This window comes from Panthera uncia, assembly GCF_023721935.1.
Source record: "Panthera uncia isolate 11264 chromosome A3 unlocalized genomic scaffold, Puncia_PCG_1.0 HiC_scaffold_12, whole genome shotgun sequence".
NCBI classification, from domain to species: Eukaryota; Metazoa; Chordata; class Mammalia; order Carnivora; family Felidae; genus Panthera; species Panthera uncia.
In genome coordinates this window covers 32779460-32804321 of record NW_026057579.1, presented here as the reverse complement: position 1 = coordinate 32804321, position 24862 = coordinate 32779460, and the positions used below count along the sequence as shown (strand labels likewise).

At 41.6% G+C, this 24862-nt stretch overlaps 1 protein-coding gene across 3 annotated transcripts in view; it reads left to right on the top strand.

Annotated features, from left to right (window-relative positions):
- Positions 1 to 23795, top strand: part of TAF1B (TATA-box binding protein associated factor, RNA polymerase I subunit B) — a 67701-nt gene extending 43906 nt beyond the window's left edge. For all 3 annotated transcript variants that reach the window (XM_049652535.1, XM_049652534.1, XM_049652536.1), the window contains 7 exons: positions 6589 to 6736; positions 8524 to 8701; positions 9269 to 9315; positions 11971 to 12061; positions 16648 to 16718; positions 17389 to 17611; positions 23356 to 23795. In XM_049652535.1, the coding sequence (XP_049508492.1) occupies positions 6589 to 6736; positions 8524 to 8701; positions 9269 to 9315; positions 11971 to 12061; positions 16648 to 16718; positions 17389 to 17611; positions 23356 to 23560 (963 nt within the window). In that variant the 3' untranslated portion in view covers positions 23561 to 23795. The remainder of the gene's footprint in view (positions 1 to 6588; positions 6737 to 8523; positions 8702 to 9268; positions 9316 to 11970; positions 12062 to 16647; positions 16719 to 17388; positions 17612 to 23355) is intronic.
- Positions 23796 to 24862: the final 1067 nt, after the last annotated feature.

The window sequence follows — 24862 nt, the reverse complement described above, 5'->3', positions numbered from 1 at the left end:
CTCTCAAGAATTAGGCATTTCGTCATCCCTCGCTAGACTCAGCAAGAAGGGATAAGGAGGAAACTGGAAATTCGTTCTGAAGTACATCTCCAGTATTTTGAATGTTGATCAGCAACATTCTGATCTTCTCTCTGAATGAGTAGAAAGAAAAGATGTAATGCGAGTTCAGCCAGACCCACTGAGTGGCACTTTGCCAAGATGATTCATCCTGCCTCCGAGCTGTCTTAACACCCTTTGTGAGACTAGGTCCCCGTTGGTTGGAGGAGGGAAAGGACCGCCCAGAGCTGTCAGACGCTCCTGGAGCGGCTCCAGATGCAGGCGTTCGGGTCTTCCAGCTTCCCCCTAGCTCCGCGCACCCCCTCGCTCTGTAGGCCACAGGTAGCTCTCGGGATTGCTTGTGCAATCTTTGTTAGAAGAAGAATCTGGCGGGTTTCAGTGCAGCCGAAGGGCTCAGGGGAGTGTAAGGAGAACAGGTGTTCTCAGTTTCCCTCACTCCCACTCCTTCCAGAGTCACTGCTGCCACACAGCGTGGACCGAGGCCAGCGGAGGCTTTCTTTTGTTCCTGACCTCCCACGATATCCTGACCGGCCCTGGGATTCGTGGGCGCACTGCTCTTTTCAAGCTTGTGGGGGAACGCCATCCGAGGCACTCTTCCAGGCTGCAGGAAGGATCAGGGTGGAAAACCACTGCATTTTATTATTTGGGGGGGGGGGGGGGGGGGTGCCTAAGAATATCCTGGCGAACTTGTGCAAAGTACAGATCCTTTGGGGTGCCTGGCTGGCTCAGTTGGTGGAGCGTCGTGACTCTTGATCTCGGGGTTGTAGGTTCAAGTTTCATGTTGGGTGCAGATTACTAAAAAATAAAATCTTGACAAAAGGTAATAAAATAAAGCACAAGATTCTTTGGATGTCAGAGATCGATTCATTGAGTCTTCTGTGGGCTGAGGACAGTGGGACGGGAACAAACAGGTTTCACTGTGGTCTCATTCTCTAAAACAGTGCCGTGGAGCCGGGCTTCCAGCCTTCCGCCTAAGGTTCTTTGCTGAGCGAGCCGCGCAGGCCCCGCCAACTGGCCTTAGTTGCAGTGGAAGCAGACGGCTGTATGGGGAGGCTAGTCCACGGCCCAGCCCTGCAGGGACTTCGTGTGTCTTTGGAGGCAAAGGGGACCATTCTGATCCTTTTGATGGCGTCCTCTGGGACAGCAATGGCGTGCAGTGGCCACGTTCAGTTCTAATCTTCCCTCGTTTGAGACGCTAAGAAGACCGTCCCTTTCCGTATTCTACTAGAACCGTTAAGTGATCATTTTTAGATAGAGATTCTGCTACCGTATTTTCTTTTTGCTCTGTAAATTTTGTCTTCAGGGAAAGGCAGACCCATACCTTAGTGTTACACATCTAATAATTACAGCTTCATAAACTCACCCATGTAGGGTTCTATTGTTAAGGTATTTTATTGTTAAGGTATTTTAAAATAAAGGTAGAAAATAGCAAGTGGTAATAGATTTTGAATGTAGATTTTATATATATTGATTTTTTTAATCTTCAACTTTCTAATTCTAATTATGACCTCTCTAATATGTTTTTTTTTTTTTTTTCCTTTAGACAGATGTTATTTAGATTCCTTTTTTATACTTCTTAAAAATTGTAGGGGCATCTGGGTGGCTGAGTTGGTTAAGCATCTGACTTTTAATTTCGGCTCAGGTCATGAATTCACAGTTCGGGAGATTGAGCCCTGTGTTGGGCTCCGCATTAATAATGTGGAGCCTGCTTGGGATTCTCTCTCTCTCTCTCTCTCTCTCTCTCTCTCTCTTTCTCTGTCTCTCTCTCTGCCCCTCCCTCACTTGTGCTCCGTCTCTTGCTCTCAAAATAAATAAATAAACGTTAAAAAATACTTCAAAATTATAAAAAAAAATACAATTGTGGCACCAATAACTTAAAACTTACCACTTAAACCATTTTTAAGTGTGCAGTTCAGCGGAATGAAGTACACTCACATTGCGACGCAACCACCACCATCCCCGTCTCCGGACCTTTCTCATCTTTACGAGCTGAAACTCTGCCCCCATTAAACTCCAGCTCCCCACTGCACCCTGCCCCCCAGCCCCAGTTAGGGTGGGTAGAGAGCCACTGTTCTATACTCTGCCTCTCTGGATTTGACTCTTCTAGTACTGTGCGGAAGTGAAGTAATACAGTATTTGTCTTTTTATGTTTGACTTATTTCACATGGGAGAATGTTTTTAAGGTATATCCAAGTGGTAGCGTGTGTCAGAGATGAAAATTTCTTTAACAAAAAATTTTTTTTAATGTTTCTATTTATTTTTGAGACAGAGAGACAGAGCGTGAGCAGGGGAGGGGCAGAGAGAGAGGGAGACACAGAATCTGAAACCGGCTCCGGGCTCTGAGCTGTCAGCACAGAGCCCGACGCGGGGCTCGAACTCACAGACCGTGAGATCATGACCTGAGCCGAAGGCGGACGCTTAACCGACTGAGCCACCCAGGTGCCCCTTAATTTTTTAGCGTGTATTCATTTTTGAGAGACAGACACAGCGTGAGTGGGGGAGGGGTAGAGAGAGAAGGAGACACAGACTCTGAAGCAGGCTCCAGGCTCCGAGCTGTCGTCACAGAGCCTCACGTGGGGCTCGAACTCACGGACGGCGAGATCACGACCAGAGCCGAAGTCGGACTCTTAACCGACTGAGCCACCCAGGCGTCCTGCTTTTTAAGGCTAAATAATATTACATTTTGTTTATCCATTCATCCTTGGACGTTTGAGTTGTTTTCACCTTTGGCTGTAGTGAATAATGCTGCTGTGAATGTTAGCGTGCGAATATCTGTTAGAGTCCCTGCTTTCAGTTCTTTTGAGACATCCACACAGAAACGCAATTGCCGTTATCATATGGTAATTCTATGTGTAATTTTTTAGACTACTGTAATATGTTTTTCAATATTTATTTTTTTCTTATGAAAGAAATATATTCAGAATGATTAAAAGAAATGTAGAAAACAATGAAATGTATAAAGAAGGCGATAAAAATCACCCACAATCCAATTTCTCACGGATGCCATTAACATTTATATTAGTTGTCTTATTTAATGTGTATTAACATATTTGCAAAATTAGGATTGAAGACTACATACAAATTTCTTTCTTGCTTTTTTAAACTCAGTATTGCACTGTGAATATTTTCCTAAGTCATGGAACAGCCTATGAAAAAAGCTTTTAAAAAGCCTTTTTAATAGCTGCTTTTTAGTAGCTGCTTAATATGTATGCATGGAACGTATATCTAACATAGATGTCCATTAATAAGGAAATGTTGGATTCACAGGGGAATACTTTCCAATGACTTAAATTGATGTTTTCAAAGGCTATCTCATGACATTAGAAAATACACACAAAATATAACGTTAGGTGAAAATTTAGGAGACAAAACTTATACAGCTAATTCGGTTTGTGCAAAGGTTCTCAGACAGATGGGAGCTTAGCCTAAGAGCAAGGTAAACCATTAGATTTTAGTAGAGGAGTGACATGTCAGATTTCATTTTGAAATCTCACTCTTGCTGCTAGTTTCAAAGAGATAAAAGCGGATATGGAGATACTGTTTGGTTGGGAGCCCAGACTGGGGTGATGGAGGCTTAGAGGAGGGTAGTGGTTATGGAAGGGATGGGGACGAGCAGCATTCCAGACCCAGCCTTGAGGCAAAGAGTCTGTGTGCACGTGGTGTGTAAGAAATGGAACTGTCAAGGACGAGTTCCAAATGTTGGGTTTTTGTGGCTTGGTAAGGGATACCAACGGAGGACTAAAAGTAGGGGTATGGAAGAGAAATAACTCAGTTTGGAGCGTGTACGTTTGACACAGTGGAAAGATACTCAAGTGGAGTTGTCAGAGACGCTGTCGAATTGAAATCCCGGTGTTATAAATGTGAATATGCCCCAAAGGGCTGAGAGAAAAGTCCTCCAACATCCTAACAGTGGCTTTCCCTAAGTTATGAGCATTTTTTATTGTCTTTATTATAGTATTTTATATTTCATAACTTTTCTGTAATGAGCATGTATTATTTTTATAATCAAATTTAAGTGTTACTAGAATACATTCATGGCATTATTTATAGTAGTGTAAAAATTGGAAACGACCTATGTGTGTAACAGTTGTAGAAGATTGGTAAACATTAAGTGGAAGGATGCTGAAGACCGTCTAGCCGCCTTTTGAAAAAAGCTTTTCAGTGTTAGCCAAAAAGGAAAAGTCTGTTTAAAAATAAATGAAACACTTGAAAGTGAAGTCTACCCTACGGAATGGAGATTAGGAGAATCTAGAATCAATTGTAAACTATAATATAAATCTGTAGATTTGCATTATTAATAATTATTTTACCCTCTGTTCATAGGTAAAAGAGTGGTAGCCTATTTGTCACCAGATACTTAGTTTGACCTACCAGCTTTTAGCGTGGACATTTGAAAATATATTGGGTCTTCTTAGCTTCCCAGATTGCTTTTCATTAAGGACCTTACAGTCATGAACTTATCGTACATGATACTAGTCATGAATTTATCACACATCAAATTGGTTTTTTGAGATGATTTTTTTTCTAAGGGGAACATTCAGTGCTCTGGTGTTTATTTTGTTTGCAGATAAAAATGCTTAATTCTACATCCTGCCTGCATTATTTAAAAGGATTAGAATTGCCGGGGTGCCTGGGTGGCTCAGTCGGTTGGGCGGCCGACTTCGGCTCAGGTCATGATCTCGAGGTCCGTGAGTTCGAGCCCCATGTCGGGCTCTGTGCTGACAGCTCAGAGCCTGGAGCCTGTTTCAGATTCTGTGTCTCCCTCTCGCTGACCCTCCCCCGTTCATGCTCTGTCTCTCTCTGTCTCAAAAATAAATAAAACGTTAAAAAAAATTTTTTTAAAGGATTAGAATTGCCATAAATCTTGTCGGTAATGTTAAAATTGTCTTAACTTGAAAAGATACTTCAAGTCTCGTGCAAAATGAAGCAACTGTTCTAAATGAAGTAATTTTATGAAGAAAAAAGGCCAGTTCATCTCGAAGGTCAATGAGAATTTGATTTCCTTTTTTCTCTTTTAAATTCGCAGATTAGAATACAATGTAGAATATTTCGGTGTACAAGTAGAATCACTCTGTCTCAACATTTGAAAAAAACTGAAAAGGCAGCACTGCTACAGGGAGGAACAGCATTACTCACACCTCTGAGACTCCACCCTTGGGTTCACTCTAGTCGTCCCCCCCGCCCCCACTCCAGAGTGATCACTGTCCTGACTTCTCACTCCGTAGGAGCTCGGTGCCGAGTTGCTGGGTTCTGTACTTTATATGCATGGCTCATTCTCTACCGCGCCTGGCTTCTTTCCTTTAACGTGATGTCTTGAAGATTCATCCAGGTCGTTGCAGGCAGAGCGTTCATTGCCTTGCTGCAAAGTGCTCCTTTATGAGACTATATCAAAATTTACTTGTCGTTAATGGTATTTGGGTAGTTTCCAGCTTAGGGCTTTTGAAAATAGCGTTATTAAGAATGTTCTGGCACGTGTCTTTATGTGGACATCATGTACATTTCTGTTGGGGGTATGTAGCTAGGAATGGAGTTGCTTCACCAAAGAATGTGCACATGTTCAACTTGAACACTGCCAACCAGGTTGCCAAAATGTTTGTCTTTAGCAGGGTCCTACCATATCAGAAATGTTAGTTTCTCTGAAATTTCATAAGCCTTAAAAAAAAAAAAAAATCTTACTTGAGTTACTTGATAACTTTCTATTTTTATACTGTGGTTATTTTCACACACCTTTCACACACCTTTCTGGGTTATAAACTCCTTGAAGGCATTGTTTTATTCATCTCCACCTTTCCCAAAGTACCTCGCATAGACTCTAGATTTAACATTTTTTATGTGAATGGATGAGTAAATGAGGCAAAATTATATGTAGTATTAATTTCAAAGATGTTTATAAATGGCAAAAATAAAAATAGCATACCAATTAAACTACGGGGGTGATCTGAAAGTGAACAGCATACATTTCTTAATAATAGCTCATAGGTTTTCCTGAATTCTATAAGAGAATCTTACATGCAGTTATATGGGAGAAGTTGAGTTGTGCATTTTTACCTATTAGACTTAAGCCTTGGTATTACCGGCCACGCAGAAGCATGTGAACGTAGCGAAACAGTAAGCTAAACTTGGTAGCCATGACTTTGAAGGTGAATGAGAGGGTGTGGTGAGGAGGCGTGGGAGGGAGGTCGTGCAGCAGAGCAGACACGATGGCTCTGTAACTCCAGTTTGGGTCACAGCTTTGTCCCTTCCCCCAGGTTCTTCTGTGACTGGCAAGAAGTAAGGATTTCTCTCTGTCATGGGGAAGGCCAGGAGGAGTTTTATGAGCCAAATGGAATTTTAGTGGCCTTTTTATTTAGCGTTATTACTGTTTTAAACTGCTAAGAGGATAGTAAGGATTTATGGGTGTTTTCCTCTTAATGCTTTTCTCCACATTCCAAATTTTATTCGGTGAATACGTATTACTTTTAAAATCAGAAAATATTTTCTAAAAGGAATTTATGTTGCAAAAGTTGCTACCTTGATTATCTTTTATTTCAGTCTTGGCCTACCTATGAGGATATCTATAAAAAAATGATTGAAATGGCCAAATTCTTAGATTTGCCACGTTTTCCAGACATAACTGAAGACTGCTATCTTCATCCAAACATCTTGTGTATGAAATACTTGATGGAAGTCAATCTCCCTGGTAAGTGTGTGGGGTATGTGGTGAGGAAGCTGTTATCGAGTTGTAGAATTATAATGAACAAAATACGGAATCCTCTCGAATCACTGACTATTAGAGCCACCTGACAGGGTCCATAGTAACATGAAGCTTAATTTCACAATCCTTTCTTAAAATATTTCAGACCACGTAACAAGGTTAAAAGGACATTGTTCAGAAATTAAAGAGTTCTGTTTTGATACGAGGGATATGCTTGGTTTTACAGTAAGTTTGCTGAGTGCGATTAAAGTAACAAACGTTTCAATATGTGTTATTAGTGACCTAGGTGCCCCCCTCCCGAAAAAAAAAAGACAATGCTTTGTCATTTACGTGAAGCATGATTATTACACAATGAATTCTAATTTAAAAAAATCCCAGAAGCTCGCCTATGGTAATGTTTTTATTGTTTGGTAACATAATGCTATTTCCAGTCCCTAAAACAAACGGAGATCAGTCTGGTAGGATCCCAGTGAACTCTCTGAGGCAATGAAACACAAATGTGAAGACAGCCTCGGTAGACCTTGTTCACAATATACCGAGACACAGGTAGCTCGATGGAATCTGCCAATGGAATCCATTCCTGAATTTCTTGCTAAACTAGAAATGTGAGAAATTCAGGACTTATGTTCTTAAGAGAAAATACAAACATGGTGTGCCTATCCTATTGCTTGAGCAATATAAAAAATGTGATTGAATATAGTTTTTAAATGGGGAAGGAAAATGCATATGTTCACGAACAAAGCAATATTCAAAATTGTGTAGTGTAATTTTCACGGTAAAAATAAATATAAATATGTCATAACATAATATATGCACAAATGTTACACCAGGTAATAGAAGGAATACAGGGGCTTACCAAAATGTAACTGACACAGGTCGGCTCATGGCAAGCGTCTGGTTCATGGGCTTGCTGTTGGATAGAGAGGGAAATAAAGTCAAGAGGAAATGGCGACTGAATGCATGCATCAAATTGCAATTTAATTCATTACAATTTATTATGCTCTTATAAATAACAGCTATTCTGCTTAAATTAGTTAAAGTAGAATGTTGCATATCTTATGTACTTAGTGAGTAAAGAAATTTGTTTAGTAACAGTGTTTTCAAAGTATGTTCACTTGTACTATCTTCCTTAATCTCAGCTTATCCTCCCATAACCCATTTTACAAATGAGGAAGTGACTAATCCAGAGTCACAAAGGTAATGATCGAAAGCCTAAATATATAGGCCCTAGCTAGGCCGTCTGGTTTCAAGTGCCACATTATTCAGCTTCGAATGATAGGTGAAGGCTAAACTGAACATATAATGTCTTTGGGAAAGCAGTACATCAAGTTCAATATGCATCGAACCTTCTAGCGTGCTAGCCAGCGTGTCAGCCAGCGAGTGAGTGTATACTCGTAGAGAAGCGCTTGGTCTTATAAGGGAGTTAGTTTCAAGTAAGTGACAAATTGCTGTAGAAACACAGACAAGAAACCTGTATGAAACGATAGAAAACTAGTGTGTGGCTGTGAGTTAGGTACCAGAATGTGTCCTATAAATAGTAGATGTCTTAGGAAGCCCAAATAGGAAGAGCTACGCCTTGCCAGGATTCTGCCATTAGTGTTTCTATACAGATATCATTTTTGTGTTTCTTTTCTTCACAAAATGTGTGCCTCTGAGTTCTAGCATCGTACCGCATCTTAAGATGATAAAACTTGTCTTACAGAGGTACAGTTTAGCGTGGTCGAGTTAGGCAAAGAATTTATTTCACATTTTGCTGTTTTGCTCTTCAACAGATGAAATGAATGATTTAACCTGCCAAGTGGTAAAAATGACTGGAGTAGGAGAAGTGGATTTTCTGACATTTGACCCCATAGCTAAAATGGCAAAAACTGTTAAATATGATGTACAAGCTGTCGCCGTTATCGTAGTAGTATTGAAACTGCTCTTTTTATTGGATGACAATTTAGAATGGTAAGTGTATATCGATTTTATAAGGAAAAAATCGTACTGTTTTTACCTAATTATCAGAGGTAAAGGATTCCATATATTATCTGCACAGAAAATAGAGCCTCTCAGTTATTGTAGAACACGGGCTAGTAGCGACAATCACTTCTTACAAGAATTTTGACTCAGCCCGTTGTCAGAGATTTCATTCTACCTTAGGAAGTTATTTGCCTTGCGTTTTCTTGCTATTTTGAGGTAGATACACATGTTCTCATTGCTTCACTGATTCTGGACTTTAAATCATCACACACAGATCCTAAAGAATCTTGTCGCGCGTTATCTGTATGCCTGTAGGCTCCTGGCGCTGTGTGTCTTTAAAGATCATTTCGGAAAGTAAAGGAATCTTGAAGCGTCCCCCCTCCCGAATGCCCGTAAACAATGGCAGGGCGTGTAGGGATTTGCTTCTCCATTCAAAGTTGGCATCGGTGTCAAGTACTATTCTACACTTTTCTTTTCTTTAAGAAGAATTCAAAATGCAACCGTCTTCGAAGAAGTGATTTCTCAATGAATTGACTTGCTTATTGGTGTTTCCAGGTCTCTGTCTAATACCGCTGAGAAATATAATGAAAACAACAAAGAAGGTACTTAACTTTTTATCATTCACCTTCAAAGTGGTTGCAAGTGATGGATTAAAAGAAGCAAGAGATGTAAGGAAGAAACTTTGAAAAATATGCAAGGACACACATATGCACACATGTATACAAATTGTACCTTACGCCAGAATTATTTCTTCATATAATTACCTAATTATACATCTAGGCTACTAAACTTCAGTGATTTCCTACTCTGTGTAAACACCAGCCAGCTTTTTTAGTCCCAGCTTCTCCTCACTAGACCGCGAAGATGCTGGCGCTTCTGGGACTGTGCCATCTGTTCTAACGCCTCGGCCTTTGCTCACCCTGGTCCTTCCACCTGAAATGTTTTCCTTCCTACCCCCCTCCTCCCCCGACCCCTGGCGAAGCCGCCTTTATTCTCCCAACTTCTACCTTCCCTTCACACCCGCTCGTGACCCCGCCACTCCCCAGATCGGAACTTACCACTCCTGCCCAACCGCTCCCGAACAAACTTCTGTTGGAGGTTTCGCACGGTGAACTAGAGCTGGTGGGCAAGGTATGTGCAGCCCTGGTAGGTGGCCAGGACCTGGAAAGTGCTAAGAAAAGCTGGCAGAGAGTAAGGGCAACGTAAGCGATAGCGAGAGAGAGAGGTAGATTGTGAGCTCCAGAGGGAGGGACCACGTCTTTCTTTCTTTCTTCTTTTTTTTAAATGTATCTTTAGTGCCTAACACAGTGTCTGGCCTGGGAGCAATTCAGGGCAGTTTGGAAAATATATGAATTCTTAAATTCAATTCTAGTTTCTTAGTTCCCTCACTAGGATTTATGTTCATTGGTTTTTTAAAAAAAAATTTCAGCTTTATTATTGGGTTATAATTGACATATAAGATTGTAAGATATTTAAAGCGTGTATCATGGTGATTTGATATTTGTTGGCACTGTGAACGGATTCTCTCATCTGGTTAATTAACACATGTATCACCTCACATTTTAATCCTGTGTGTGTGTGTGTGTGTGTGTGTGTGTGTGTGTGACAGAGAGAGAGAGAGAGAACATTTAAGTCCTATTCCCTTAACAGATTTCCATGATGCAATACAGTGTAATCAACTACACTCACCATGTTTTACATTAGATTTTCAGACCTTATTTATCTTAGAGCCAAAACTTTGTACCCTTTTACCAACCTGTCCCCATCTCCCACCCCCAGCCCCTGGAAACTACTTTTCTTCTTTTTTTCGAGTTTTTCCCCCCCCCCCCCCCCCCCCCCGCAATATTGCACATACATTGGTTTTAGGAGCTTGGATTTAACGGTAGAAATCAGTTCGTGAGTTCTTTCCAGAATATGTGCAGAATACTTCTTTCTGTACATTGCTTCATGTCAGTTTCGACACAGAGTGGAAGGTTGAACAAAATGTCTTCTAATGTCCCTTCTCAGGCTAAAGGGCCATCATAGACTGTGTAGACATTTAGAGTAAACAGAGGGCTCTGATATATCATCTGCCCTGTGATGCTCCAGATAAATCCCTGCTGTCAGCGGGGCGAGTGTCGCCGTCCCCACTCTCTCTGCTTCCCTGCTGTCCACCGTCCCCTGCCTCCCCACATTATTGATGAGGAACTTGAGGTTTAACGAAGTTGTGGCTTATTTAAGTTCACAGAACTTTGTGTTGCATGAATCACTATAGTTTTTCCCTGTCCTCGTAGCTAGTTTGGTAATTCCTGCTCCTCTGTGGCAATATGGTCTATGATGCCATATTGAATTCAGTGATGATGATACTGGCCATTTGAAAAGATTCTTAGGTACACATTGAAGGAGACTGTCTTCATTAGAAAATATATAAACAAATTCAGCCTTGGGGCACCTGGATGGCTCAGTCGAAAGAGCATGCAACTCTTGATCTCAAAGTCGTGAGTTCGAGCCCCATGTTGGGTGTTAGAGACACTAAAATAATCTTCCTTTCCTTTCTTCTGATTCCCTCACTCTATAATCCTCTTTTCTGATTTACCTTTAATTTTGTTTTTTTCCCTCTGAAATCATCCCATCCCCCCATGTGGATTGAGTAAAAGAGTGAGGAGTGAATTCTTATATTCGACTACATTCAATTCTGTTGTCTCTCTAACCTCGACATCTTGAGCACACACTCATCCCAGCTATTCAGTACAATCCCCTTTCTTACTTATCTCTAGATTCTCTGGATTCGGATTCAGATTGGGAAGAACAGGAATAGGAACTGATGAAACTGGAAGTCCAGAGTCAACTATTACAGTGCCATTTCGCACATTTATCAGTCATTTGTTCCTTAATTCAAAAGTATTCGCAGACATATCGGAGCCTCACCGTGTGCCGGACGCTATGCTGGGCGTTGGGTTGGGAAGAAGAGTCATGATTGTAGTGACAGCTAAAATATGTCCTCTCTTCTTAAGGAGATGATAGTCAAATGTAGGAGAAACAGGCATATACAGAGATGGTTTTAGTATAATCTAGTTAGGGCCACAATATAGGTAGGAACTTAGTGACGGATTGCTCAGGAATCATGTGGGAGTACAGACACAGTGGCTCCTTAATCCCCAAAATGTTGACTCCATAGTGTTTTTTTTTTGTGTCAATGAATGAAGACTCAAATGAACAAGGTATGTGGTTATAATGTGACTTATTTGGCTACTAATCATGGATTTCATTTCTTTCAGATAAGCCATGGTTTGATTTCAGAAAATGGTACCAAGTTATGAAGAAATCTATTGATGAGAAAAAACAAGAATGGGAGGAAGCCAGGGCAAAGTATGTTATCTCTTCTAGTTCTAGATTTACCTACTTGATTTCTAGGTCCGTTACCTTCTATTTGAAAGCTGAAGTTTCATTAGTTACACTCATCAGCACTGTGACATTTTTTCTAGAAATACTAGCCCATATATCCTAATCAACTTTGTTTTTTGTGTTCCTATTAACTCGACTCCAGATTTTATTTGGATGTCACCAGTGTTTCCATTAATGTCCTATTTCTAACCTGGGATCCAATCCAGAGCACCACATTGTACTCAGTTATTAATTTTTTATAATTTGCATGAGTCTCACCTCCATTTCTAATATTCCTCCTTCTTCCCCTTTCTCGAAGTTGAACATTTTTCATCTGCTTTCCAGTATCACAAAGACTACAGATATCAGTCTGACACAGGCAGTTGGAATATTCCCCCAAATAAAGATCCCCACAAAAAGCAAAACAGAAGAAAACTGAAAGAGAAGATATTTAATTCAGTCGGTCTCGCCATTTGACTTTGAACCCTCGTTCTGATGTAGGTTTCACTGCGATAGAGTGGAAAGAGCGTAGCCGTAGAGACGGACAGTGCTGGGTTTGAATCCTGATTGCATACAGACTAGTTGTGTGACCATGGGCAAGTTACTTAATTTTTTAGCCTTGGTGCACTGAAATTTGGATCGCTTGTAAATTTTCGTAGACATTATATTTTATATAACATAGAGTACATTTCTGTTGATCTCTGGTTTGAAGAGTTTTATATCGATTCTTAGAACTTTGAGTCTTTACAAGACTTTGAAGAAAAAATTAATGTCTGTGTATTGTATGTAAATTGAGAATAACCCTCATTTGATCAACTAATTTTGTATACTTTGAGAAAAATAAAGGTTCCTCAAATGAGTTAAAATGAGAATTCATTCAACTCCAGGTTCCTCATCAATGAAATAGGGATAATAATAATGCCTGCTTTGTGCTCTAAGACCTAAATTTCACTTTTCACAGGTAGAATTTTTCATAGGTAGAATTTTTCATCTACATTTGAGAGAGCTTTTAGATAGAGAAACAGACTTGTGGAGCTGAATGAGGCCCTGTGGGGAGGAGGATCCTTGCCAGAAAGGGGAGAGGTGTAGCAATTTCTCGAGATTCAGGTTTGACACAGTGATGGAAGAGAAGAGGTGGGGCGGGAACTTCTTCTGACAGCCTGTGGGGACCCAGGAAACTGGGTCCTTCCTCTTCCTTGTCAGAGAAGGAAGGTCTCCTCAGTCGTTGGGTCTCAGCAGGTAAAATACTAGCAGCAAGAACAGGAGTTTGTTCTGTTGTCTCAGGTTATGTTGGAGAACCAGACGTCGGGCCTTTTATGGTGCCAGCAGGCCGGCCTGACCGATCCTGAGAGGCTAGGTATTCAGGGGCCGTGCCACTTGGCATCTTGGTGGCAACTAGGCATGCATTAGCTCAAACCAGGCACCGACTCACACTTCAGACATAGCTGTTAGAACCCCAGCTGATATTTCAGCGTTCAATTGCACATCAAAGACTTGCTGACTTTTAGCTACTCTAGGGGAGAATTTACTGACCAAAGAGAGGATGTCTGTTTTCAAAATGGCATCTTCAAAATGGCTGGGAGAACAGTGCCCAGGGAAGAGACTGTCCAGGGGATCTGTTACCAAAATCCTTCTTCATAGAGTAGGTTCTCTGAGCTAAGTGAATCACTACTGACCAGTGCTTGGGCACACAGCCCCTGTGTGTGCAATCTGTTACCTGTCTGTTTCACCCTACCCCACCCCTATTGTTGACGTAAATTTGTAATTTTTTTCTCCCGTTATTCTGAACATCATCTTCCATGTTGTCAGAGGAATGTTAAAGTGTCTCCTGTAGCTAAGTATAGGTCACTATGTATGAGATCATGAAAAACATTAATAAACAGTAGTTGAAAGCCTAATCACAGCTTAAGAGTTTGTCTTCATGACTTCCAGTTGTTACGGAAGATGCTGGGAAGAACATGGAGGAAAATTTAAAAGCACGTGCAGAAAGTCTTTGCAGCCTTTTGGGTGAGGCACAATTCCGTAGATATGATAACAGAAGTGTGATCTATAAAAGAAAGAAATTCTAAGTTGGACTTCATCAGAAGAAAGAATATCTATCCTCAAAAGACACTGTTAAGAGAATGAGAAGCGATACAGTGGGAGAAAATATGTGCACATCACATACCTGATAAAAGATTTGTATCTAGAATAATATTAAGCATTCTCATACAGTAGGAAAACAGACAAAAAACCCAATTTTTTAAATGGACAAAAGATTTGAATTTCACTACATACTTCACTAAAGAAGATGTATGGGGCCCCTGGGTGGCTCAATCAGTTAAGCATCTGACTCTTCATTTTGGCTCAGGTCATGATCTTATGGTTCATGCGTTCAAGCCTCGTGTTGGGCTCTGCACTGAGAACAAAGAGCCGGCTTGGGATTCTCTGTCTCCCTCTGTCTCTGCCCCTTCCCCCTATGCACGCACACGGGGTCTCTCTCTCTCTCTCTCTCTCTCTCTCTCTCTCTCTCTCTCACACTTTCAAAAATAAATAAATAAACATTAAAAAAAAGAAGCAGCAGCTGACCTTATTTAAAAAAAAATTTTAAAGATGTATGAAATGATGCTCAATATCATTAGTTAATAGGGAAATGCAAATTAAAACCACAACAAGATATCATTACACACCAGTTAGAATGGCCAAAAACAAAGCGACATGAACAAAAAAAGACCATACCAAATGTGGGCATTCAAAATGGTTCAGCCATTTTGGAAGTTTGACTGTTTCTCATAATGTTAAACATACATTTAAACATTAATAACACTATGTAGTAATTTCACTCTTACATATTTACCCAAGTGAAATGACAACTTCACGTAAAAATCACCATTCGAATGTTTGTACGGGTTCCATTCACAATGGCCAAAAAGTGGCGACAACCCAAATGCCCTCCAGCAGGTGAATGGATAAACCGAGCGGAATATGTCTGTACAATGAGATACTGTTCGGCAGTGAAAGAACAGACTTCGGATGCATCCACAATACGAATGACTGAAATGCATTATGCTGAATAAAAGTCCCCAAAGGTGACATGTGGTATGATTCCCTTTATATGGCATTCTGGGAAAGGCTAAATTCGAGAGATGGAAAAACATCAGTAGTGGCTCGAGATCAGGGACGTGAGAGCGTGAGGAGGGGTTGTCTGTGAAGAGGCACGGGAGACGTTGGGTTGACGGGCCTGCTCTGTATACTCACCATGGTGGTCGTTACGCCGCTGTGTGTGTGTGTGTCTGAGCCGGCCGACCTGTACACTGAGCTGTGGGGGAGGGGGGGGTATGTAAATTATACCTTAGGTTTTAATAGTTGAGAAATAGAATGGGAAGACTGGTGGGAAGGATATAGGATTCCTACAGAAAGCATTAGGACTTTGTGACGTGCCTCTGTTTTTTGTAGCTTTTGTAGTTTGGGGAAGAGGTAAGCAAAGTACAAATTTAAAGAAGGAGTGTTTAGACAGCTAAAATGTCATTTTACATCGCTTTTCCCATTTTCTAGGCGTATGACCCCAAGGAAATAATGCCTTCTTGATTATAGCACAATTGCTACCTGTAGAGGCATTTATTATAAATGCATAAGAAAATCTATCTAGATTAGGTATCACAAGGAATTTTTTTCTTAATTTTTTAATGTTTGTTTATTTTGGGTGGGGAGAGGGGCAGAGAGAGAGGGAGACACAGCATCCGAAGCAGGCTCCAGGCTCTGAGCTATCAGCACAGAGCCCGATGCAGGGCTCGAACTCACGAACCGTGAGATCGTGACCTGAGCCAAAGTCAGACGCTCAACCTACTGAGCCACCCAGGCACCCCCACAAGGAATTTTTAATAGCGGGTTTATTCACTGATTGGGATTAAAGCATTTAGGAAACTTCTTTATTATTTTCCCCCCTGAGTACATTGTTAACACTTATTATTTAAGAAAATAAATAACAAAAAAGATATTTGAAAGAATCACAAACTTGTTTCCCTTAAGTTTCAGTGACAAGCTCTCGGATATATTTTAAACGTATGGTTCACTAAAATTTAGTTCGTACATAATTTTCAGGAAAACTGTCACTTATCAGCATCGATCGCATCACTACATCAGAAGCTTGGTGCTGACTGTTCACCTCGTATGAGTTACCAGAATCAGGACACCTCTGATTTAATCCTCAGCAAAAGGGCAGTTGGCCAAGGCACAAAGAACAGTTGTTTCTTAGGTGGTTTCACTTTATGAGAACAGACAGCAAGAGAATTTTATGGTGAAGGAAACCATTTCTACATTTTTATATAATTCATAGCTTCTTCAGGACCTTATGACACCTGGGAGAGTTTGGGGATGAGCACGTCATTCTGTTGGCTTGCTGTCACCTTCAGCGCTCCTCACTTACATCTATGACCTAAGTGCTACAGACCCGTGTCAGTAGGTCATTCCAAGGCAGAGGTACGGCACCGAACAGCAGGAATTTCAGAGGTCGCTTCAGAGAAACTTTTCTGAACTGTGTTTAGGTCCATTTCTTCTCCATCGTACTCCGCATGTTTTTCTGTGTTGTGCAGGTATCTGTGGAAAAGCGAAAAGCCACTCTACCACTCATCCATTGACAGAGCAGTGGCATTTAAAAGAAGAGGTGAGTTGCGGTTTCTGTTAATGCCCCGTAGCATCACCATGTAGAAAAGCTAAATATCTTGACTTGAAAAGGGCGTGCCTAGGGGTGCCTGGCTGGCTCAGTCAGAAGAGCATGCTACTCTTGATATGGGGGTCGTGAGTTTGAGCCCCACTTTGGGTGTAGAGATTGCGTTAAATAAATAAAAATAGTTAAAAAAAAAAGTGAGTGCCGAAGGAACTTTTTTTTACTTCTTCAACAAGCGTTTCAATGCACATCCAAAGAAACATCATCATCTGCAAGAAATCTCCATGGGAATCTATTTCAGGAACGTTGCATTTTTTAAAACAGAACTTAAGTTCCCACCAAAATCTGAAATCCTATCTTTCTGTGACACTCAGAACTCTTTGGTTTGGAGAATTGCCTTTAGGTTGTCTTGTTAATTTCCCCCCCCCCCCAATTGTGGTAAAAATACATAATATAAAATTTACCATTTTAGTCTTTTTTAAGTAGTTCCCCAGTGTCCCTCATCCAGTCTGTTTCCCTTATTGTTTTCGCCTTTCATTATCTTGGTGCGTTTATCAAAACTCAGAAACCGACGTTAGTACGTTACTAACAAGTAAACTACAGGCAGTATCTGTGATTTAACATTAGTTTTCATTTTATTCCTTTCCTTTTTTCCTCCCATTTCCAGAAATGGTGGTGGATCTACAAAAACAATTTAGCACATTGGTTGATTCAACACCAACTGTTGGAAGAAAAAAGCCTTCAAGTTTTCAGTTCAACTGGGCTGAAGGAGACGCGGCCAGAACCTGTTTCCACAGACACAGCCTCCAGGGGATCCTGAAGAACAAAGGCCAGTCACTGACAACCAAGAACTCACTCTACTGGCTAAGTACCCAGAAATTCTGTAGAAGGTATGTGATGCTTTTAAAAAATCAAAGGATAAAAAAAAAATCATGAAATCCCTCGTTTGGCATGAAGCAGTATTCTTTTCTAATTCAAAAAGTCACCTAAAATTAGAGGTGTCGTGAGGACCAGATAAGTCATTTGTTGGAATTAGAAGATGTTGGGCGGGGCACCTGGGTGGCTCAGTTGGTTAACCTTCTGATGTCAGCTCAGGTCATGATCTCACGGTCCGTGGGTTCGAGCCCCGCATCGGCTCTGTGCTGACAGCTCAGAGCCTGGAACCTGCTTTGGATTCTGTGTCTCCCCCTCTCTCTGCCCCTCCCCTGCTCATGCTCTGTTTCTCTCCATCTCTGGAAAATGAATAAACGTTAAAAAAATTAAAAAAAAAAAAAAGAAGAAGAAGATGTTGGGCTTAGAATCAAGAAAATTGGAATTAATGCATTGAGTCCCGTTTAAGAGTTTTAGGGATGGAGGTGTTAACTCACTTTACTGCGATAATCCTTTCACGACATGTACGTCGCACGCTTTGAACTTAACAGACGTCGTGTCGATACTATCTCAACAAAGCTGAAAAGAGTTTTAGGATATAAAGACTTTTTTTCGTTGTGACTTTGTATTTTTACACCAAGCTCATCTGATACTAATCTCAGTCTTGATGCATAGAAACTGTCTGTCCGGCAGTCTCCCCGTAAAGAGGATGTGCCAGTGCAGCCGGCTGTCCGTCCCCCGGCTCCGCTCTGCCCACAGCGAGCAGGTCACTTCCCGCTCTACGGCTCTGTTGCCCCAGTTGCAAAACCAGCGTTTGCGCGAGTGAGGGGGGGGCTCACGTCCTTCTGTTCTTCCCGTGGCGCAAACAGCGCGTGATGCCGATCTTTGCCCTCTTCTCGAAACCTCCACGGGCTCCCCTCTCACTCACAGGAAAGTCCGAAGACCCTCCAGAGCTCTCTGACCTTCCCTGCTTCCCTCCTTTTCTGCGTGTTCACTGCCTTTGCTCACGCCGGCCTCCTCGCCGTTGCTCGAGCTGGCCAAGCACCCTCCTCACGCCGGCCTTTGCACCTGTTGTGCCCCCAGCCCGGAGTGGCCTTCCTCCATGTGTCCTCAAGGGCTCACTTCTCTCAGGTGTTTGCTGTAGTTTCTCTTCACCAGCCCGTGTAAACTAGCACCAGCTACCCCCCACCCCACACACACACACCTCATCACCCCCTATTCCCCTTGCCTATTTTTTCTTTCTTATAGCTTCTGTCACTATTGACTAGACTGTTATTATATTTGCTTACTTGCCTGCCTTCTCACACTAGAATAGACTGTAAGGTCCTTGAGTGCAGGGACTCTGTCTTAATGAATTAATGAAAGCTCCCAGAGGCTAAAACGGGGCCTAGGTGCTCGCCAATTATTCGTTGAATGAATGAGTGGAAAATAGAGATGAGAATTAAATGAGATGTTTGGTGTCTGGCACCTAGTAAATCTCAGTAAATGATAACTGTGATCATTGTTTTCAGGAAACCTAACTTTCTGTTAAAGAGTTTCTCTTCCTAAGTTGAGTGTCAATCAAAGGTAAGTAAACTGTAGAAAATCCAAAAGTAAATAACAAAATGAAGTCATCTGCATTCAAATTTACTGCTTAAGAAAGGCTGAGCAGAGTCTCGAATGACTGGGGTGCCGCCGTCTTAGCAGCAACAGGGAAATGCTGGAATCCCGACCCCCGGGTCAGCTCCGTGTCTGAGGTGATACATTCCTTTGCAGTGGTCAGCGCAACGACTCTTTCAGGTTTTCAGATTTCATCGAAAGGAAGAGAAAAGGTCGTAGTCCCGGCCAGTGAGGGGCCCCCGCGTGAGACCAGTACGTTAGGAAGTGGTGACCTGGCGCCCTTCTGTCTCGTCCACCTGCAGGGTCAGTCCCGAGGGAGGGAGGGAGGCGCTCATTGTACCTTTATGCTTTTCCCGTGGCGCAGTCAGTGTATTTCTAGACGTTCTTCACAGATGTCATACGGTGATAGAAGACAGTTACAAAGAGACCTTGGCATAGTCAGAGTTGAAACAGCGGAGATTTTTTTCTCTCTGCGTCAACTGTTAAGGCTAAAAATTATAACCTATAGACGAAGCATCAGTGATACCGTGACTTTATGCGCCAAAATTCTGTCAACCTTGCCTATTTCGACCATAGCCTAGAACCAGAGGGTGAGCAAAAAAGGCTTCAGCGAACCAATAAAAACGCCCCAGGGTCCAGGACTAGAGCTGATGCACTTTTCTCAGAAAGCCCCTCGGCCCCTCGCTCACAGCCTGCTTACTCTGCCTTCGGGCGTATTTCTGTCAGGCCGAGTTGTCTGATTTCCAAACTCCGCATCGTCAAAAGAAACAAAGTAGGAGGGACACCGACAAGGGCTGTGCCGATAATCATCTTGACAGCAAACGTAAGTGACACCCACCCGGTAAACGGTAGAGGAGCCGGCATCAGAAGCAGAAGCAGACAGAAGAATTCAAATGACAGCGGTCTGCAGTTCATTCATGACACGCAGTCCAGTCCCTCCACGCCACAAGATAAGCCCGATGGGGTCTCCGCTTGAACACAGAGCAAGACCCACACGCCGTGTGCATTCTCTTCGGGTTTGTTTTTCTTAGCTGTATTTTCTAGTATTTTTACAGCAAAAATGGACAGCCGGTAACAATATAATTGTAAAGGCTAAAACACATTATATCGAACGTGCTCCGTTTAAGATACCCGAGTCACGCATCATTCGGTTTTAAAAGGTGTCCGTACAAAATGGTTAAAATGAAGTGTTCCGATGCTGAGGAGAGCAGATCTTCAGCTGCGTAGAGAATTTTGTCACACGGAAGACCCACGTCTGTAAAATCTCGTGCGAACTCTCAGGCCTGGAGGACTAGGCAAGGAGGACAAGAGCACCTCTCGACGAGAGGCCGTTTATCCTTCTTATCTGAGGCGGAGCCAGCCGTCTTCATGAATCAAAATGCCCCTCATACTCCTCAGTTGCCACAAGCGCCCGTCTGTAGGTAGGCCAGTTGCTGGCAGTTAGCTCGGTCTGAAGGCCTGTTGGAGGCACTGGCTAATCAGGTGTCTGCCCTTGACCTCCCTGAGACGAGCCGGTGGTTCCTCTCCCCTTCCGCAGGAAGAGGAGCAGCCATGGTATTTCAAGTTGCCACCCATGGGAAATGGAGAGGCTTTGGATGTACACACACACACACACACACACACACACACACACTTTTTTTTTTTTTTTGCTCCCACAAAAATCTTATTTGAACTTAAAATTTTTTATTTTAGAGGCATCCGGTTAGGGTTTCAGTTAAGCATCCAACTTTGACTCTGGTCATGACTTCACAGTTCATGAGTTCAAGCCCCGTATCAGGTTCTGTGCTGACAGCTCGGAGCCTGGACCCTGCTTCGGATTCTGTGTCTCCCTCTCTCTCTGCCCCTCTCCGCTTCACGCTGTGTCTGTCTGCCTGTCTGTCTGTCTCTCTCTCAAAAATAAGTAAATATTTTAAAAACTTTTTAAAATAAATAAAAATTTTAATTTTAACTAGTATTTTAAACTATAGTAAAAAAAAAGTACTCAAATATGTCACATGCCAGATTTGAACCTATTTCAGACCACCAAAACATCAACTCGTGTTAGCAGGTTTATTTTTGTACGTATACAGACTTGCGAAACTATTCTTTTTGCAGACATTTGAACTTCTTTCAAGGAAGCTCTCATGAGGAAGTTCAAATGTACCTTTACACTGACTGCCCCCTCTTTTAAATGTAAACCTATGCTTCATCCCTTCACATAAAATTGTTTGTGTAAGCATATTCTTATAGCATCCATTTGCCACACTCATTTATTTTCCGTGTCAGAGATCAAGGAACATCAGCTGGCCCTTGTTCTTCTCACAGCAGAATACTTGGCAATAACAAACTGTTGTATGTTATATTCAGTTTGATGGCTTATAACTCTAGGATAGTTTTCTGAGTTTGTGATGAAGAATATAATCCTTCGAAGGTATTCGTAGGGATTCAGCTTAAAAATAAAAGCCCTTATGGGAGCAAATAATTTGTATGTCTTTTGTTATCTTTCTGGTATAGAGGTAGAGCCTCCCAAGGTAACAACCCTTTTGGTTGTAACTGTTTGTCTGAAAGAATCTCTCTTACAATAGCTGAAATTTAAAAGAAAAGAGGGCACCATTTTGTGAGAATTCATGTAAATGGCTTATATTTGATTTCTGTTAAACCAATCAATGAATAGTTGAGGCTTTTAAATTTCCTCTTAGTGAATATGGTAGGAGGTTGGCTTTGTTGTATATCATCATTCGAGTAGTCTTCAGACTTTAAGTGAAAACAAAAATCAATTTCAAAGGAGTATAGTGGAAGTGAACATTTTTGAGCCCCTGCTATGTGCCAACCATAGGGTTAAGTGCTTAATATATGTTCTCATTCAATGCTTTTGTCTACTCTCGGCGACAGGCACTGGTATCTTTTCCTATTTTACAGGTCAGAGAACCAAGTATAGTTGTCCTTAGTCGCAACTGACGGGGGCAGAGTTTTGTGGGGCAAACATTAACTTTCAGGAACCGAGGATCATCTATGTTAGATAAATCCTAAAAGCGCATATCCTGTGTATGTTGTTTACTTGTTTTTTAAGCTTCTTATTATGGAAAATGTCAAGTATATTAAAAAATAGAGAGACTGGTTTAATGAACCCTCCTCCCTGTACCTGTCATTCGGCTTTAACTGCCGTTAGCGTGACTGGACTTGCTTCACCCACGCCGACTCCCTCCTCACCCCCACCCCCAGATTATCTGGAAGCATATCTCAAATGTCATAATATTTTTAAAAACCAAACCATATAGCATTAATCAGACATTTAAAAACTAATAGTAATTCTGTAATACTATCAAACATGTAGCCAATGTTTAGATTTTTCCAATTGCTACGAAATTTTTAATAGAATTCAATCCAAATAAGGCCTATACACTGCAAGTAGCCAAGGTGTTCCTTAAGTGTTTTCGTTTGTAAATTCCCCTTGTATGCCTTTTTTTTTTTTTTTTTTTTTTTTTTTTTACACCCCTGGCAGGGAAAAATTACTTGTTGAAGAACCCAGGCCTTTTGTTCTGTATAATTTCCCATAGCCTGCATTTTGCTGATCACAGCCCCTGAGACTAGTTCGTCTGTGCCCTGGATTGCCTACACCTTAGTATAGTTAGAGACGGAGAGTTAGAATGAGTTAGAGATCCGTAATTAGAGATTTGGTGGTAGTTGGAGATTTGCTCAGATTCAGGTTCTACTACTTTTTAAGATAAGCGAAATTGCTTTGTACACTCTTGTTTCTGTAATAGGCACAAGATTGCGGGCTACGTTATCAAGGCTGGTGTCTTATTTTGGGTGGGGATTAGGGATTATTTATTTTCTTTTATTTTAAAAAATACGCCCAGAATCCCTTCCTGTGTGCCGTTGTTTGCCTCGAGCCGGATAAGGAGAGCAGTCCACCTGGGACGGAAGGACGTCTGGGCGAGGAATTGTGAGGCCTGGCTCTGGGGCGTCCGGTACCCTGGCCTGGTAGCTATGGGTGGTGCTGACCTCTTGTCCTCTACAATTAAGGAGATTTGCCAGTGTTCTAAGTTTCCTCCCAACTCAGAGTACTGTTTTAAGCCGAACCGCATATACTTGCTAGGTTGTTTAGTGGATGTGTCAGGGATAGGTGCATACATTTCCAAATGGCCATTTTGAGATAACTTCTTCCTTTTTCTTCCCTTTCTAGCTATTGTAAACATGTGACGACCTATGAAGAATCAAATTTTTCTCTGAGTTATCAGTTTATAATAAACCTCTTCGCCTTCCTGCTAAGGATAAAGACCTCTTTTCTCCATGAAGAAGTAAGCTTAATTGAAAAGAGACTTTTCAAAACAAAATACGGGAAAACGAAAAAGAAATCTTCAAGATCCAGGAAAGGGAGAAAATACTGAGAAAAATGAAATCGAAACTCTCTTGGGAAAATATCTCAATAGTGACAATAATGTCAAATTATAATATTCCAGAGAATCGCGGAAAGTAGAATTTTATTACATATACATGCTTACATAGACACACATATGTAGCCAATGTGCTTCTAAAAACGTGTATTGGAAAACAAGTGAACTCTGTATTATTTTTTAAATTATGAATGTTCCTTGACAAAATTAAAATAAGTTTTATAAATAATACCTGGAAATTTGTATTCATTGTATTTTAAAGCTAAATTTGCTTTCCGAACTAGATCGCTTCCTTATTCTTTATGCCCCAGAGGAAATCCCGGATGGATCAAAGATCCAAACGTCGTAACCTTTACATCCACATATACGTTACAGTGTTAGAAGTAAACGAGTATAGCTGTCTGGATGATCTTGGAGTGCAGAAGGACTTTCTGAGCATGCCCCAAAACCAGAAGCCAAAAGGGAAAGACTACAAAGCCACAGGCAAATGGCACGTTAGGAAAATATATTTGCAGCACATGACGGACACAGGACTAATTTCTTTCATGTATCAATAGCTCTTGCAAAGCAACAGAAAAAAGGCAAACCGAGCAAGAGGTATGAAAAGATAGCTTTCTGGAAAAAAGAAATACAAAGGCCAAGCCAAAAAATGATAGGATACTCCACCCCGGTCATATTAAAGAAATACAAATTAAAATAGATACTATTTCCCACATGTTAGATTGCCAAAGATTTATAAAGGTTTTGACTATCTGGTGAGGATATTGGAAAGTCAGGCCTTCTTGTTCACAGGTTATTCACGCAATGCTGAGCAACTCCTGTGTTCTGGGCATATTCCAGGCACTGGAGATAACAGCATTAAACAAGGTCCCTGCCTTGAAGGATCTTCTACTCTAATTGGGTGGGGGCAGGTAGTAACCAAACATATAATAGTTGGGCTAAGGAAATACGATGAAGAAAAAGCAAGGCAAGGGTGATAAGGGTGGGCCTTTTTATCAAAGGAGATTGAGGAAGGCCCCTGGGAGGTGACCTTGAGCAGAGATCAACTGCTATGAAGTACAACCAGTGGCCTAAGCCGTGGAGCTTAATAACCTCCCAGGGGAAGGTTATTCCAGGCAGAGGAGACGTGCAAAGGCTCTGAGGCAGGGGTATGCTTGATGGATTCAAGGAATACCCTGTGGTCCGGGGCAGCTGGAATGTTATGGTTGAAAGGGAGATTAATAGCACATGAAATGGAAGAATCTGCATTCAAGGCCCTGGTAAGGGCTTTGGGTTTGATCCCAAAGGTATCATAGG